General features: G+C 37.0%; 1 protein-coding gene across 1 annotated transcript; it reads left to right on the top strand.

Annotated features, from left to right (window-relative positions):
• The first annotated feature begins 10,565 nt into the window (after positions 1–10,565).
• LOC147292839 (transcription factor bHLH128-like) lies at positions 10,566–16,927 on the top strand. The gene is made up of 6 exons (XM_086233216.1): positions 10,566–11,142; positions 12,274–12,599; positions 13,314–13,445; positions 14,942–15,007; positions 16,098–16,166; positions 16,570–16,927. The coding sequence occupies exons 1-6, from the start codon at positions 10,713–10,715 to the stop codon at positions 16,621–16,623; spliced, it is 1,077 nt and encodes a 358-aa protein (XP_086089342.1). The 5' UTR covers positions 10,566–10,712; the 3' UTR covers positions 16,624–16,927.

Here is a 16,927-nt window from a genome sequence, read left to right as displayed (position 1 = left end):
TGGCTCGACCTCCACCAAAGCTGCGACCTGGGGGAAACAGTTTAAGACAACACAAGAAAATTGTGAGATAACTCAGTGAGTGGACAAGATAAGAAAAACGAAACATAAAGTTAGATTATTCTTTAGAAGTCATAAAATAAAAACCTTTAAGACTTTACACTCGCTCTTTGAAATCCCCCAGCTTTAAAACTATTTTCAAAATCTATTCTCAAACGTCAAAGGAACTATTTAAATACACGATAGAAGCGTTAAACAAGTAATAAGTCGTTCTTTAAAACTTTCTGAGTAAAAGTATTTTGTAGCACCATATTTAAGAATCCAAATTAACATAAAAAGAAATTTCCTCTTTAAACTTATATCATAGAAAAATCCTTGAAAAGGGGAATGAAGTTTCATCGTACTCAAACCCGTAACTGCAGACAATGTCCTGGCCACAATCCTGCGCTCGGGCAGGCTCAAATCCTACCCATAATCACGCACATAGAGGTCATTCTGTAAGAGCAGGCACGTATCTTGGCCACAATCTCGTACGGAGGGGTCTCTCCGCACGAGCAGGCTCGTATCCTGGCCACAATCTCGTACGGAGGGGTCTCTCCGCACGAGCAGGCTCGTATCCTGGCCACAATCTCGTACGGAGGGGTCTCTCCGCACAAGCAGGCTCACATCCTGGCCACAATCTCGTACGGAGGGTCACTCCGCCAAGCAGGCTTACATCCTGGCCACAATCTCGTACGGAGGGTCGCTCTGCACGAGCAGACTCGTATCCTGGCCACAATCTCGTACGGAGGGGTCTCTCCGCACAAGCAGGCTCACATCCTGGCCACAATCTCGTACGGAGGGTCACTCCGCCAAGCAGGCTCACATCCTGGCCACAATCTCGTACGGAGGGTCGCTCCGCACGAGTAGGCTCGTATCCTGGCCACAATCTCGTGCATTTAACACAGGCAGGCTCGACCGGTCAACACGTGCATTTACACAGCAGTTTTTAAATACTCTTTTCACAATTCCCTTTAACAACCCAACTCATCAAACATGTATCTTTCCTCAAATCACAACGTCTCAATCTTTTAAAGTCATTAGTCTAAAAGGATATCATTTGAAGAAACTTTAAATAACAATTCTCAACACAAATCCACCATTAAATCAATGAAATCATAGACATTTAGAAACATAAACTTTTATAAAAATAAAGTCCACTCACTGTTTACTCCGAACTAAACCGAATCCTTTCCGAAGTTGATTCCTATTCGCGACCCCTCACTTATTTGTCACTCATATCATACTAACACTTCCTCAATAATTAAATTGATCGTTTTGTATAACAACTGTCTAAACATCAATCATTAATCCTCGAAATAAACATTCTTCATCAAATCAGTAATTAATTTCATGGCAACTCTATAATACTCAAATTAATTTCTTAGCCTCAAATCCTCGTCAATTTATTCTCATGATCTAAATCCTATACTTAGCCTTCTCTAACATAAAGTAGCAAATCACACAAAACTGACAATTCATTAACAGTAGTCTACATTAAACTCCAATAATTATCACTCACAGTTTAACTACGTAGAAAACCGAAATGCCTTTCACGGCGTTATTTCTCGGATCTCCAATCCGACAGCATAACGGCATCGGGAATAAGATTTCCCGAGCCCATGCACCTGTTAAGACCAAACAATCAACAATTTCACAAACCAGAAATACAATGGGTCGTTAAACGACCGAAATAGGCGGTAACCACCACGCACGGTGGCTGCCCGGCCTTAAACAATACAGAAATTTTCACAGAACTCACCAAACAACCTCAGAGGGTCTCCTAGTAGTTCGATTTAGGCAAAATGAGATAACGACCGCTGACCCGCCGCCACAAGTGGCGGAGACAGCGGTGGCAGCGGCGACAGATTCTAAAAAAAAAATGATATTTCAACTAAAAATCAACCCAAATTCAACCTAGGCACTTCAATTGGATGAATAACAACTCAGAAATCACTCAAATAGGCTAATTCAAGGTAAATCCGAAATGGGGTCAAACCCCATAAAATTCGATTTCTTAATTTCACAAAATTGAACAATCAAACCAAGGGGGAAACAAAGTCCATACCTAGAGGATCGTTTTCCAAAATTGGACCGACGGCCAAAAGTTGCCGCAAATGGCCGAAATCGGCAGTGGAATCCGGCGGACTTCTTAGCCACGATCCGCTGTCGCGAGAGGTTGTCGGAGCAAGGGGTGGCACGACAGGACTCGCCGTCAACTAGGCAAGAAGACCCAAGTGGTCGCCGCCCTCGAATTCGTCGGAAAAGTTGAGTCGCCGTCGGAGAGCTTCGTTCGAAAACCGCGCCGTTGCGCCGCCGTCGCGCCGCCGTCGCGGCTTGGTTGGCTGATCGGACCTCACTGGGAGGTCGGCGGCGTGGAGACGAGTCCAACGGCGGTCGGATCGCTGAAGTCCGACACCGGACGACCGAGGATCGATGAGAGAGAGAGGTCGCGGGAAGAGAGAGAGATGCGTGAGAGAGGAGAGAGAAGAGAGAGAATCCCCCTTAGAAATCTGATTTTTCTTGGGTTTTAAAACCCATTTTTGTAAAAATTACAAGTTTGCCACTCACTTCACATGCCCGTATCTTTCAAACCGTAACTCGAATCGACGCGTGCTACGTGTCTATGAACTCATGGACTTGAGACCTTCCCATCAAGCCCAAATTCAAAATCAGAAGCCCACTAATTTTAAAAGTCAACGTTGGGTCAAGCCCAATTTATAAAACAAAAATTCAAAATTTAAATTCAAAACCTTTTATTTCTCAAATAAATTCTCAAAATATTTAAAATAATTCCTTGGAACAAAATACGAAGTCTCACACTTTAATCTCCCACTACGCCTTTAAATGACCATTACGAATAAAAATAAAAACTTTAATTTCTAATGAAATTTGGGTCGGGTCGTTACAATGCTTATTAACAGGACCGCTCCCAGATTCCACCCTGAAACCCGGAGAGGTTCTGCGGGAATCCAAAATCAAGGAAAATCCTACCGAAAATTCGACAGAACCTCCCCTGAAAATGGACTAACCCAGAAATTTCAAACCTGTTAAAAAGCACTTCTAAACAGCAACCACCTCTACCACAACAAAAATAGGGTCTCAGACCCAACAATTTCACAGAAAAACCAACTTAATATTTAAAGTGGTCATCAGAGCCTCTATTCTATTACAAGGAATTTCTACCAAAAATTAAATGGCGCCTACAGGGTCTGAGTAGGAAGATGGACGCAAATGCCTCGACGTCATTGGCTCGACCTCCACCAAAGTTACTACCTGGGAGGACAATTTAAGACAAAACAAAATAAACCGTGAGACAAAACTCAATAAGTGGACAGTTTAATAAAAACGAAAACAAAAGTAAACTTCCTGCTTCAGAAAATCCTTCAAAACCACGTTTAGCTCTAAGACCTCATGTCACTCTTTGAAATCCCCCAGTTTAAAACCATAAAGTTTATTTAAACTTAAGAAATCCCATAAAACAATACATATTTCTCAAGATAACAATTTCTGAAAACAAACAAACCGTAAAACATCGTAACAACAACCTTAATAGAATTCAAAAGAATCCCTTACTTAAAATCATATTTAATAATCTCTGAAAATAACCAAATTCATTTTCCACCAAGCTATATACCCTGAATAACCTGGCCATACACCTGTGCGGAATTCCTGCATCGCACAGGCAGGCAATATCCTGGCCATACACACGCGTGGAGTAAATCCAACACGTGCAGGCAATATCCTGGCCATACACACGTGCGAATAAAATCAGCACGTGCAGGCAATCCTGGTCATACGTGCACGCAGAGCGGCCCCCAAAGGGCGAAGCATCCCGACACACGGCCCAAAGCCTATATGTGTGCCGTGATGGGTCCCAAAGACCTATGTATTTGATAATTTGGAGGGTACTGCAAGGGTGGTTTGAAAACCATTTTTCCATAAACCAAATATATCCTTTTTCCACCAAAAATAAATATCAAAATACTTCCCCAAAAGAAACTTAAAATTCATAAGCCAACATACAAAATCCGAATCAAATTGAATATACATAAATCAAAATAATACTTTTCGACAAAACGATTTATTAAATGAACCATGTATATAAAATAAGAAATTAAATTTCTTTCTCAAAGCCCAACAACTCACTAAAACCAACAGGTAAATATATGTTTTAAAAACTTATTTATGAAGCATTTGAAATCCGAAATCCAACATTTCCCAAAGATAAAAATAATACATTTTTATAATCTTACTTGAAGACCCAAAAGTCCACTCTAATTTACTAATTCTCAATTAAAACTCAAGATACTTAACGTAACTAAAATAATGGAAATTCATGAAATTCTTTTCAAAGGGTCAAAGTTCACTCATACTTATTATTTCTCAATCAAACTCAAATAATCAATATAAAGCACAAATTTCATAAAATTATTTAAAGAAACAAACGTCCACTCACAGAGATAGCCTAGCTTCGATCCTCAGCCGGATTATCAAGAGCCGCGGTCGTTTCGCCTATGACATAAACAACAAAACCAAAGATTAGTCTCGGTTCTACGACATTTAAAGGGTGTGCGTGTGGAGCCTAACGTCCTACTCGAACTCTGTTCCTACACGAATTAACCAACAACACTTCCACAACCGCCCCTAAAGTTTCCCGGCTCAACCTAACCATAATCACTATAACTAATATCGATAACCCACTCAACAAATTGTCACAAGTACTCTAAAATTATGGAATATCAATGGGGGTTCGAAATTACAAGGGTTGCTGCCCAAGGTTGCTGTTTCAAGCCCAAACTTTTACTAAACTCAAACAATATCCTTAAAACCTACTCAAACTTCCAATCCTACACAGCCATTGGTTTCCCAGAGACAAAATTTATCCAAAACAACATCACAATAGCCCCCCAATCCGAAGCCCACAGAAATCCCGAAATGACCCTAAACCCCTACATTCCATCTTCAACAAATTCTCAAAATTAAACAACTAAACCATATGAGGGTGAAAACCCACTGAGAAGGGAAGGAAACCCACCTATTTTCGAAGTGGATGCCGTTGTAGCTTCGCCAAAATCTGGCGAGACCGAGGTGGCTGCTGAGTTGTTTCTGAGTGGCTGCTGTACGCGCGGAGGGCTGGCTGCTAGAGGACTTCGGTGGTGTCGGCGCCGGCGGGAAGGGGGTCGCGTGGGTGGTGTGGGTCGATGGGTGGTGGTCGGTGGAGATGGTTGGGGTGGCTAGTGGTTGCGGCAGAGGAGCCCTTTTTGAGCAACACGCGCGCGCAGGGGTGGCTAGAGGAGCTGCTCAGCTCGAGAGGGGGGTCGCCGGAGGGTCGGGGTCGGCGGGAGGTGGTCGACGGCGAGGTGGAGGTGGCTGTGGCAGCTGTGTGTGCAGGGCTGGTCGCGGGGGAGAGAAGACAGAATGAGAGATTGCGGGTGAGAGAAAATAAAGGGGGAGAGAGAGAGAGAGAGAGAGAGAGAGAGAGAGAGAGAGAGAGAGAGAGAGAGAGAGTGAGTGAATGTTGTAGAACATTCTAGAGAGAGAGAGAGAAAAATCCCCTTTAAAAATCTGATTTTCCATTTTTTAAACCCAAATCGTCAATTTTACAAAATTGCCCCTCGCTTCAAACGCCCATATCTCTCAAACCGTAACTCGAAATGACGCGTGCTACGTGTTTACGAAATCGTGGAAACGAAACCTATCTAACGGACCCAAAGTCAAAATCGAAAACCCATTTATTTTAAAAGTCAACTTTGGGTCAAGCTTAAATTAAAACAAAAATTTAAAATTAAATCAAAACCCTTTTTATTTTCCAACTACAATTCAACATCATTTTAAAAAAAAATCTCTTAAAAAAAAACATAGTTAAATAAAAATTTAAATTTCTAGTGAAAATTTGGGTCAGGTCGTTACACTTATATCTCAAAAGTAAAACTGATTTAGTACCTTTTTTAAAGTTGTACATAGGCTGCCAATTGCTTGTTGAATTTATGCTTAGGCCATATCGGCAAGGACTAATGACAATGTTATACCCTACTTGTTATTGAATGTCTATATTGAAATGTTTGAGTTATGTTGGACTAGTTGAGTGTGTGATCAGCTGTTTTGGTGATGTTCACCCCTACACAATTTGTTAAGTTGCAGGAAACCCTTAGGAAAAAAATATGGTTAGCTTTGTGGACATATTCAGATAATGAATGATGAAGATTTGATAGCAGAGAGAATTCTCCAAGGAATAGCTTACCCTCACAACCCACATCAAAGTTTTCGAGTGATGAAGAAGAGGATCCCATTATGGATGAGTGTGTAACATCCACTTACCACATCTCTTTATGTTTTAGTTGAAAAATTTGATATTTAGTTTTAATTAAGGATTAGCATGGCTCATATACTATTGTCTCGTTTATTATTTAAATACTTGGAACCTTGCTCTGTTTACACCGAAAATAGAGTTTGCAATAAGGCTTTCACTTTCATTTGGATTTTAATTCCTTTTACACTGTTTTGCTTAAATGATTTCAAAACAAATGGTCTGTTTATATACTTGGAAATTGATTTCATATAAGTGAATAACCAAAAGCTCACCCTTTATAAAAAGCTTCTTTTTCAGTTTACTTTGATTATTTGTTATTAAAAATTGAAAAAAAAAAATTCCCACTATTTGGAACTAGGTTATTATATTTTAAGTGCCTTACATTGATTTTTGGTCTTGACATATTTTCATTAGGCTTTTAATGAGAGTGTGTTGAGGTTGAAGACCAATGTGGCACTGCCACATGCTCAATGTGTTAGACCCCACTTTGGGGTGTGACTGGTACATATAATGAAATTGAGCTTAGTTTGTGTGGTTAGCGCTAACCTTCCATAATGGAGGCCCCAGTTCGAATCTTTGTAAGGTCTTCAATCTTTTAACTATTTTTCTACACTTTTGAATATGTGGTGAGTCGGGCCCCAATAAAACTCAGGCCCCTTTAGAAGTCTGAGCCCCAAGTACATATTAGTTTTTGTTCTTTTCTTTTTCTTTTCTTTTTATCTTGATTAACTTAAACATAAATATATTTCAGTTTTTTATAATCTGATAACATGAATATGAATATGAATATGAGTTGTAATAACATGAATATAAATTTATATATTCTAATTAATTTTTTTTGGTAACTTCTATAATTTCCTTTATATTCTAATTAACATGAACTTTTGTTAATATGAATATATTATTTTTCTCATAACATGAGGAATTTGTTTATAAATTGAAAGAAAAAACAAACAAAATTATATTTGACCTATAATTAGCTTGAAGGACACCTTTTAAGTAAATTTTTTTTAAATATTATGATTTTCAATCTTTTTTTTTTTAAAAAAAATTATATGTACTTATAAAGTTATACAAGGGCCTCATTTTAAATTTTGCCGGCCTCCAAAAACTCAAGGTCGGCTTTGCGCCCTTTCCATCCCTAATTGTTTCCAAAGGCTGGATTGGTTAACTTCTATTGTGCTCAAAGAGTAAAATTTCAAAATTTTTGGCAAATTTTGCCGAAAATTCTGTTTTTTAGGGGTATGAAAATTTTAACACCATACCAAATTAATTTCAAAAAATTTCGCCAAAATTTTCGATGTAGAGACTAGAGGGAGAGAGGGGAGGCAAAGACCGGAGGGAGATGGGAGGCAAAGGCAGAGCGCCGTCGCCAGAGGGAGAGAAGAGATCAAGGAGGAAGCTGCAGAGGCGCACCGTCGTCGGAGGGAGTAAAGAGATCCGGGGAGGGAGAGGAGGAAGAGAAGGAGATCGGGGGAGGGAGAAGGAAGAAAGGGATTAGGAAGGGAGGAGGGAGTGAGGGACTAGGAGAGATAAACAAAGGAGAAGAAAAACTGGAAGTGTGGAAGAAAAGAAAAAGGAAAGAAAAAAGAGGAAGAGTGGAAGATGAAGACCACTGGAAGTCACGGGGGAAGAAGAGGAAAATGAAAGAAACAAAAGAAGAGAAAAGAAAAAAAAAAGAAAAAAAAAGTTTTAGGGTCGATTGAGATTTGGAGTCTTTAGGCAATTGGAAAGAAAATAAAAAATTTGAGATTTTATTTGGGGTTTGATTTGGCCATTTTGGTGTTTGGTTTAGTTGTTTTAAAACCATAATATATTTCTATATAAAAAATAATTAAAAATACTCTAAAGGGTCTAAACCCAAACATCCTATATTATATCTTAAACAATATAGAATTAATTATTAATTAGTGACTCATTTTTTTAACAATATTTGTCTCCAGTACGCATTATATTCACCTTATATCACATGAAATCTAATATATAATTTAATTTTTTTAATATTTTTTTTAATATAATAGATAATATATTAAATAAACATATAATCAAGTTTTATTCAAAATTTTTATATTTTGATAATAATTTTCATTACTTTTATCTAATTTTATCAAAATCAAAATTTTTATAAAAATTTTGATTTCATTAAACAATTTTTTCAAATTAAAATTTTACTCCTTGATTTTGCCCATGGTTTTGAAACTCAGCAGACACATCGTATACGAAGCAATGTCAGAGAAGTTTTCTGTAATTTGTAGTGGTCACTTCACTGATGTGCTGCAATTCACTAGTCCCTGGTGGGTCAGGAGGGGCATTTTCAACGTGGGTGACCATCTTGGACTCACAAAATACAAATACATTGAATCTCAGCCAACTTGGGCCTAAGCAAAAGTTCAATTCACCTTGACAACCAGTACAATGATTAAGATTGATAATCACCTTTTCCTTTATAATCTTAACCATTACTTTTTTGACCTATGGGTGACTGACACGTCAGCACAAGAATATAATACAACATGTTATCTGCAAAAATATAGTAAATGATAAATGTTACCCCCACCTATTTGTGTGTCTGTGACACACTGTCGACCAATCAAATTTCACAGGTGAGGCAGTGAGGCTGCTGCACGTGGGTGGTTTAATTCGTACTCTTTTTACTTTTATTTTCTATATTATTTCATTTATGATTCTTTGCCTTGATAATGGGATTCATTGAACCATTCACATTATTTAAGTACATGTTGTGGATATTGCACAGGAGTTCCAAGCCAATGAGAAGTTGTATTGGTGCAAAGCCAAACAACTCGTGCAACATCCCTTGATTTTTGTTTATGTATTTCTTTTTCTTTTTTAAAAAGGGTTTATTTCATATTTAGTACTTAAACTTTGACTCTTGTTTTAATGTGGTACTTAAACTTTTATTTGTTCCAATTGAGTACCTAAACTTTTATTTGTGTCTAATAGATACCAAAATGAATTTTTGTTAAAATTGTCAATAAAAATTAGGGGCAATATAGTCAAAGTATATTTTAATTATTTTCTTTATATGTTTAAAATTATTAAAAAAAAACACACAACAAACAAAAAAAATTAAAAATTAAAATTAAAAAATAAATTTTTTGAAGTGACTATATTGCCCATAACTTTTGTTGACAATTTTAACAGAAATTTATTTTGGTACCTATTAGACACAAAATAAAAGTTTAGGTACTCAATTGGGACAAATAAAAGTTTAGGTACCACATTAAGACAATAGTCAAAGTTCAAATACTAAATATAAAAAAAACCCTTTTAAAAAAGTGACATATGATTTTGGAGTCGATGATAAATAAAGCCAAATAAGATATTTTGAACAAAATAATTCAGCCATCTAAAAATAGATGATCCTAATTCACTTTTAAGTGTTGGGTTTGATTAGTGGCCAAAAAAAAAAGTGTTGGGTTTGATTTGCATCCAACGTTCATTGATTGACCAAGGTGTTCGAATACTCATAATTGTAATTGTTGGTTTATCACGTCTAAATAATAGTCACTTACATTAATTTTTTGTTACATGTTATTTGAAATATTAATACACAAAAAACTTTAAAAATTTTAAAAATAAGATTGTAATTTTCAATTAATAACATGTTATTGATTAACAGTTAAAAGTATTTGAAACTTGACTAGAAACTGACCCAAATTACATCGCAGCTGTCAAGGACAATGCTTACTCATGGTGTAGTACCCCTTGAATGCTGCTCGCCCATGGCCATGGACTAAGGAAACAATATTTTTTATTTTTATTTTTTAAAGCTTCTTATTTATTTATGTTGTTGTGTATATGTTTAAATGATGGAGGTTATATTGGGCAAACATTGCAACAAAAAAAGTCATATTTAATGTGTCCAAATGTAAGCAAGGGCAAACATTGCAACAATCTCAAAAACAATAAATAATATCAAGCAACCAAATGCTTTACCTTTTTAGTGCAAGGGATCCAAGGACTAGTTGGAAGGTTTGGTCTAAAATAGAAAAACAAAGATAAGATCATAAGAACAAAGAAGAAATGCAAAATGCAAATCGAAGCTGGAAAGAACTAACAAGGAACCAAGAAAAGGTTGGCGCACGTGTAGCAAACTCACCACTTATTCTGAGTCTCTGACTTCCCTTTAAGATTCCTCAAAGGGTGACGAAAAAGAATCCCGTCACCCGCAAGTGATTTAATCACCCCCCTTAGAATTTCCCCAACAAGCAATCCTTCCTCATCCCTCCTCCTTTCCAAAAACGATCTTCCCTCTTTTTGCTCTCTCTCTCTCTCTCTCTCTCTCTCTCTCTCTCTCTCTCTAAAACCAGAAGCAGCTGCTCCTACATACATACTGACATACATGTACCCCTCAAGCTCATCCTCCTCATCCCAAAAGCCCATGGGCCCAAGCCCAAGCGGCCTCACCCGCTACGGCTCCGCCCCGGGCTCCCTCCTAACCTCCGCCGTGGATTCCGTCATCCACCGCGAATTCTCCGCCCTCCGATCTCACCCGCCTCCCACCTCCTTAGTCGGCCACTACTTATCCAGCGGCGGAGAAGGCGACTCCTCCTCCCTCACCACATCTGAGTCAACCTTCAAAGTCAACTCATCCAGCGGTTCTCACAGGGACACCAAGCCGTTGCTCCGATCGTACGGTCTGAATAATGAGATGGTCGCCGCAGCGATTGGATCTTCTTCGACTTCGCCTTGCTCTTCGTCGGCGGCTTTGGTTCGTCAGCGGAGCTCTCCAGCTGGCTTCCTCAGCCATCTCACCGCTACTGATAATAATGGTACGCCTTTGTCCTTCCTTTTTTTCAACTGGATTTGTGCAATGACGCTTTTGTCCTTGGTAGGTGAGGGTTGTTGCGTGGTTTGCATTGGGGTTATTTTGGGTTTTTGACTGTCACCTGTCGTGGACTCGTGGTTACTCACTCCTAGCCAAGCTCCAAGTGGGTCTGGGGAAGTACACGTTGACCTTGTACGAATTAACTAAAATGTCCGTTGAAGTTCGTTTTATTACGAAAATAACATTCTTCAATCCTTATCCAATATTCGTTAATTTTGGGGTAGGCAAACAAAACATAAAAACCTTTTTTTGCACAAACAAAAGAAAGAAAGAAAATATTTTGATTTTATTCACATCAACCTGGACCAAGCCCACGAATCACGTGTAAGCATGGGTTGGGTTAGGTAGGTGTATTTTCCATTATTTTATTTATTTATCTATTTTAGAAATTAATTTTTAGGATGGGTCACATACTCACATTGAAGGATGATGATGTTTGTCAAGTTACTATTTTTTTTTTTTTACCCAAAGAGGTGATTATTATGTTTGGAAAATTTACAATGACGATGTGGGAGAACTCAGGAGAAGTGTGTTGCTTATTGCTTGTTATCGATCTTCTTAATCAAAGTGCTTTCACTTTGGCTCTTCAAGACGCGTACCAACTTAGATTATTTTAATATGTGTGATTATATTATTTACTTGGTAAATTACCATCTTATTTATAAGTTTGTTTAATTGATTTTTATAATTTTTTGCAGAAAATTCTTTTGTTTTATATGTTAGTATAACCCATACTACTTCTGAAAAGAGAGAAGTTTAGGTTTAATGTAACTTCTAAAAACAGGAATGTCTTCACCCAAAAAAATTATCTCATCTTTTTGACACACAATTGTTCATGTTGTTTATTGATTAGTCAGAGTGAAAATTTATGTCAATGTATGTGAAAAATAATAGGCTTCGTAACCTTTGAATTATCTATTTATCCACTAAACTGTGTTCATGGTATTCAAGGGTCTAACATGTTATAGATGTTACTATTAATGGCATAGTAATTATCTTCGTGGTCATGATCATGATGATTATCATCACCAAAATGGGTTTAAAGATCATCTTTCATTTTCAACAATGTGAACAGGAGGATTTTCAGTTACAAGGGGAGCTGGAAGCTATAGCTCACAAGGTGGCACTAATGGTGGCCATGGAGTAACAAGGTTAAAGTCTCAGTTGAGCTTCACTAGGCAAGATTCTCTTTCTCAAATCTCTGAAGTAAGTGAAGATGCTGTTGAAGGTGTTAGCTCTAACAACGGCCACCATAGTGCCATGCATTCTTATCCCACTACTAGCTTTGGGATGGACTCCTGGGATAATACCAATTCTATTGTCTTTTCGGCTCCACCAAGCAAACGAGCTAAAAATGTGGATGGTGACTTATATAACTGCCTCAATGCTTTGGAATCTCAGGTACTTTGCATATAATTAATATTTTTAGGTCCTTTGAATCTGCATCAATTAGTCTAATGAACCAACTTGCACATTACTGTTTAAACATTTTTTTATTGCAACTCAAAATGCGATATATGTATGTTACCAAAGAAAAGAAAATGTTAAAATTGAAGAAGGACCACATTAATATATAAGTAACATAAAATCATAAGACATTTGTAATTACATTACATCCTGGCTAGAACTACAAGAAACGTGAATACTACAGCTCAAACCTATTTTCCTTATAAGAAGAACGATTAGAATTATAGCCAACATGACTATTGTAGTTCTAAACTATTTTCCTTTTAAAAAACGATTAGAACTATAGGAAAACATGATTACATTTTCATTATATCCCAGTCGTACACTTTTCTGTTCTTTTGTGATTCTTACTGACATGTCAAATGGATATGGGATAATACTTCTCCAACTCTTCCTCTCTTTAAAAGATGAGATTACATAATTGAACCCTCAAATGTACCAAATGTAGCTCTAACTAAGGAACGGTCTGCTCTTATCTCACTTTAATATATGATAATATCATAATGGTACCAATGTTCCATGTTGTAGTTTATGATGGAATTTTGTTTGGAAGTCCGTCACCTTGATTACTCACTTTAATTTTAGTCTCTGGTTCATGGTGAGTTGCAAATTTTTCTGTTTAATAATTTGATTCATTGTCTATTTCAGTTTAGCCTGCCCCAGACAACTTTAGAAATGGCAACAGTAGAGAAACTACTACACATCCCTGAAGATTCTGTTCCTTGCAAGATCCGTGCTAAGCGTGGCTGTGCAACTCATCCCAGAAGCATTGCAGAAAGGGTTAGTAAACATTGAAGAGATAATATGATTTTCTTACAGCATGCCTAACCACAATATATTGAATAGGTCCATTTAGGTCCATATGTCCTTTGGTAAAATTCAATCAATATGAACGAAAGGGACCATTTCTAGAAATGGAAGGCTATCATCACTAGTCATGGAAATGTTGAAGTGCAATTTTTCTCTACAATCCTAAAACTGATTCTACACATTTATTTCCTGTCGAGGTCCATGCTGTTTGGATTATGATGTCTTCCTTCCAGTCTCACAAGAAATATTATAAGATGGAATGGCCTACCATTTCCATAACAAGTTTTAGCTTGTACTGAGCTTCAAAGCTACTTGTTCATAATATTGAAATTTAAACAGTCACAATGAAGAATGTTGATAAAATCCTAAAACAAGGCCGGCCTTGAAGTGCTTATTGAACTGAATATGATGTTTGGTCTTAAATTCTAAGTACAACTAGGATATGTTTGTTGTGCAGAATCAGATTCTAGGAATCCGAGGGAATAAGGGTCAAGAACCATTGTTTTTCTTTTTCTCTTGGTTGTGTTTTAGCTCTAGCCAAGCATTTATAGTTGAGGTTCTTCAACGGTGTGAGTATGAGAATTAGGATAGAACTTGGTGGATGCACCAGATCGTTGTTTATGGTATCATAACCCAGACCAGCTGTGCAGCCTGTGCTGTATATGAAACATTGGCTCGTATAACAGATAACACACATCCAGGTTGCCTACAATGTTATTGTTTCACCTCTAGTAAATGAGAACTTTCAATTTTACTGAATGTAAAGAGTTTGGGTGGGTTCAAACATGTTCACTACTGCACAGTCAGTGCACCCAGGTAACATTCACAGGATTAAGCAGAGAAAAAGGAAGGCTCAGCTTACTGTTGGTGCAGTAAGGCAATCAGGTGGTGCTAGGTTTTGTATTAGAAAGTAGTCAAAGCACTATAGGAGTCTGGCAGTGTCATAATGATATGAAATGATGTATTATATTGCAACTATGAGCTCTGGTATGAAGATTGATGCTCAAGGGTGGACAGTAGCAAGGTGAAACCAACAGATTTATGGAAAGTGAAAGAAGTGGAGAGGGATAAGATGGTGATTGTTTTACTTCTGCTGTTACATATGTAGTAGTACTTTAAAAACCACAAGAGATGCACTTAAGTGTAGATAAAAAAAAATAGCGTAGATATCGGAGCATGCACACATATATGTTGTTAAAAGGACAGAATATCTAAATTATCTTTTTCCTTCATATCAATTAGATTGGTTTAACAATTGTTAGTTGCATAGTAGCCCTACAGTATGGTGTGCAATAAGTTGTGATTACGTTATAGTGCATCTCACTTGTGTGGTGAGAATGTTGTCAATATGCCATATCTCATCTCTATACCGAGACTAGAGAAAGTGAGGTGAAATTGCTTCTTAATATGTACTTTATGTTTATTTTTCTGTACTGTTGACTTGTGTCTTTTGTTTATATATACAGGAGAGAAGAACTAGAATAAGTGGGAAGTTAAAAAAACTACAAGACCTTGTTCCTAACATGGATAAGGTAATAATTGACGACTCTTGTAAATCTGGATAGCTGAATGTTACTGGCAACATATATTTGGTGTGAATGTTACTAGGGTGTGAGTCCCCCCCTACCTGCTTGTTGTGGTTCATGATAAAGCAAATTAATTTCAGAGTAAACTAGTGTTGTTGTCGTAAGCAGCAGAAAAGAAAAAATCGATGATATTTTCTAACTTGTATGAGCTAAAAATGATATATTAAGTTATTGGAATCACCATGCAAAATTGCAAATATGGTGCTCATCACTTCTTATGAAGCATGTACATTCTAGTTGAACTCTTAATTCCTGTACTCTTTGTCTACGTTTTTATTTTAATCAGTTAGAGGGCGTTTCTTGAAATTTTTTATTGTTATGTTTTAATTTTTTTTAATGCACTGGTGGGATTTGCATGCATGTACAATTCAGACTATGGCAAGTTCTCCTAATGAAACTCTCAATTCCAAGTTTCAAAGAAGTATAAAGAAAGAGTAAATAATTAGCTTTTGTCAATCTACTCACATCAGATCTTATGGTTTGTGTAAAACGATCAAATAATTTAATGAATATATGTTTAACATGAAAATTGAAACAATGTATGATGGACTTTAATCCTGAGATAGTTTCCCAATGTCATTGTTATGTGGGCAGCTGCTTTGCTTTAATAGTCGGTGCATGAGTAAATCTGTTATGCAATTTTATTTAAGCCATTACTCCCATGTTAGACAAGGTAATACAAACAAACCACTATATTTTTCTAGTAGCACATGTTAGTACAGGGATTCTCGCATCCACACCCGGGTCATCCACACCTGATCCGGGTCGGATCCTTTACGGGAATTCTTTATGCCAATATATAAAGGAAAGCTTGTTTGGATGGGATCATATACGGGAATCCTTTACACATGAATCTTGTATAGGATTGACATAAAGGACTCCCCATATAAGACCTGGTCTGGACTAGGTGTGGATGACCCTGCAACTTATTAGTGTTCATATGGACATAATTGTGATGAGCATTTTATTGTAACTTTATGATGGGGCCCCATTATGAAACCTATCTCATACTTAAGACCTGTGAACTTTTCTCCAGCAAACAAGCTATGCAGACATGTTGGACTTGGCCGTACAACATATCAAAGGCCTTCAAAATCAAGTCCAGGTTTGTAAATTGTTACTTCAAAATGTGCCAACTTCAAGACTTATCTTATATGAAAACTTTGTTTGCTAGTAATAGAATTGCTCTATACCCTTACATGTTATATATGTGCTTTTTGGGTTTTCATCTACGATGACTTTAATTTACTAAGATTTGTTCATATATTTTTGAAAATTTCATTACAAATTTCATTTTCTTATGTTAAACTTGTGCATGTGCATTAATTAGAGTGTTCCTAGTAGATTTATCTTTTGATAAGAATTTTATTATTTAATGTTATAAAGTTCAACTTTTGATCTCACTAATATAGTTATAAGATAAGAATTTTAAGCATTGGACTGTCCTTCCATTTCTTCCACAAATCTCATTTATAATATTTTCTTTCATGTCCCTCAATCTCTCACAGGATCTTCACAATGATCTTGAAAATTGCACTTGCGGCTGCAAACCAACCTCATAATGTTTCCTAAAGTGACAGTGAAGCAAGCAACTACAGAGGTCCAAGGTTAAAATGGGTTCAAGAAGGTAGCAGCAACCGTAATTGACTTCATATTAGACTAATTATGTTGCATTACCAGGTTAGACTTCATATTGCTGAAGTAGAGAAATTGACTCAAATGTGTACGAGGGAAATTATGAGGGAAATTTTTCTTGCACATTTTGTAGTGATCCGAATCTCCATGTGTTCTTGGAAAAAGTTGTACATATAATGAACCATTGTTTTGTAGTTCATCAAATAAGTCAAGTTTGTTTCTTCCACTGAA

Source organism: Dryas octopetala, chromosome 2, assembly GCF_963921425.1.
Source record: "Dryas octopetala chromosome 2, drDryOcto1.1, whole genome shotgun sequence".
In the NCBI taxonomy this organism is placed as follows: Eukaryota; Viridiplantae; Streptophyta; class Magnoliopsida; order Rosales; family Rosaceae; genus Dryas; species Dryas octopetala.
Note: the sequence above shows the minus strand (reverse complement) of the source record. Positions and strands in the feature narration are given on the sequence as shown.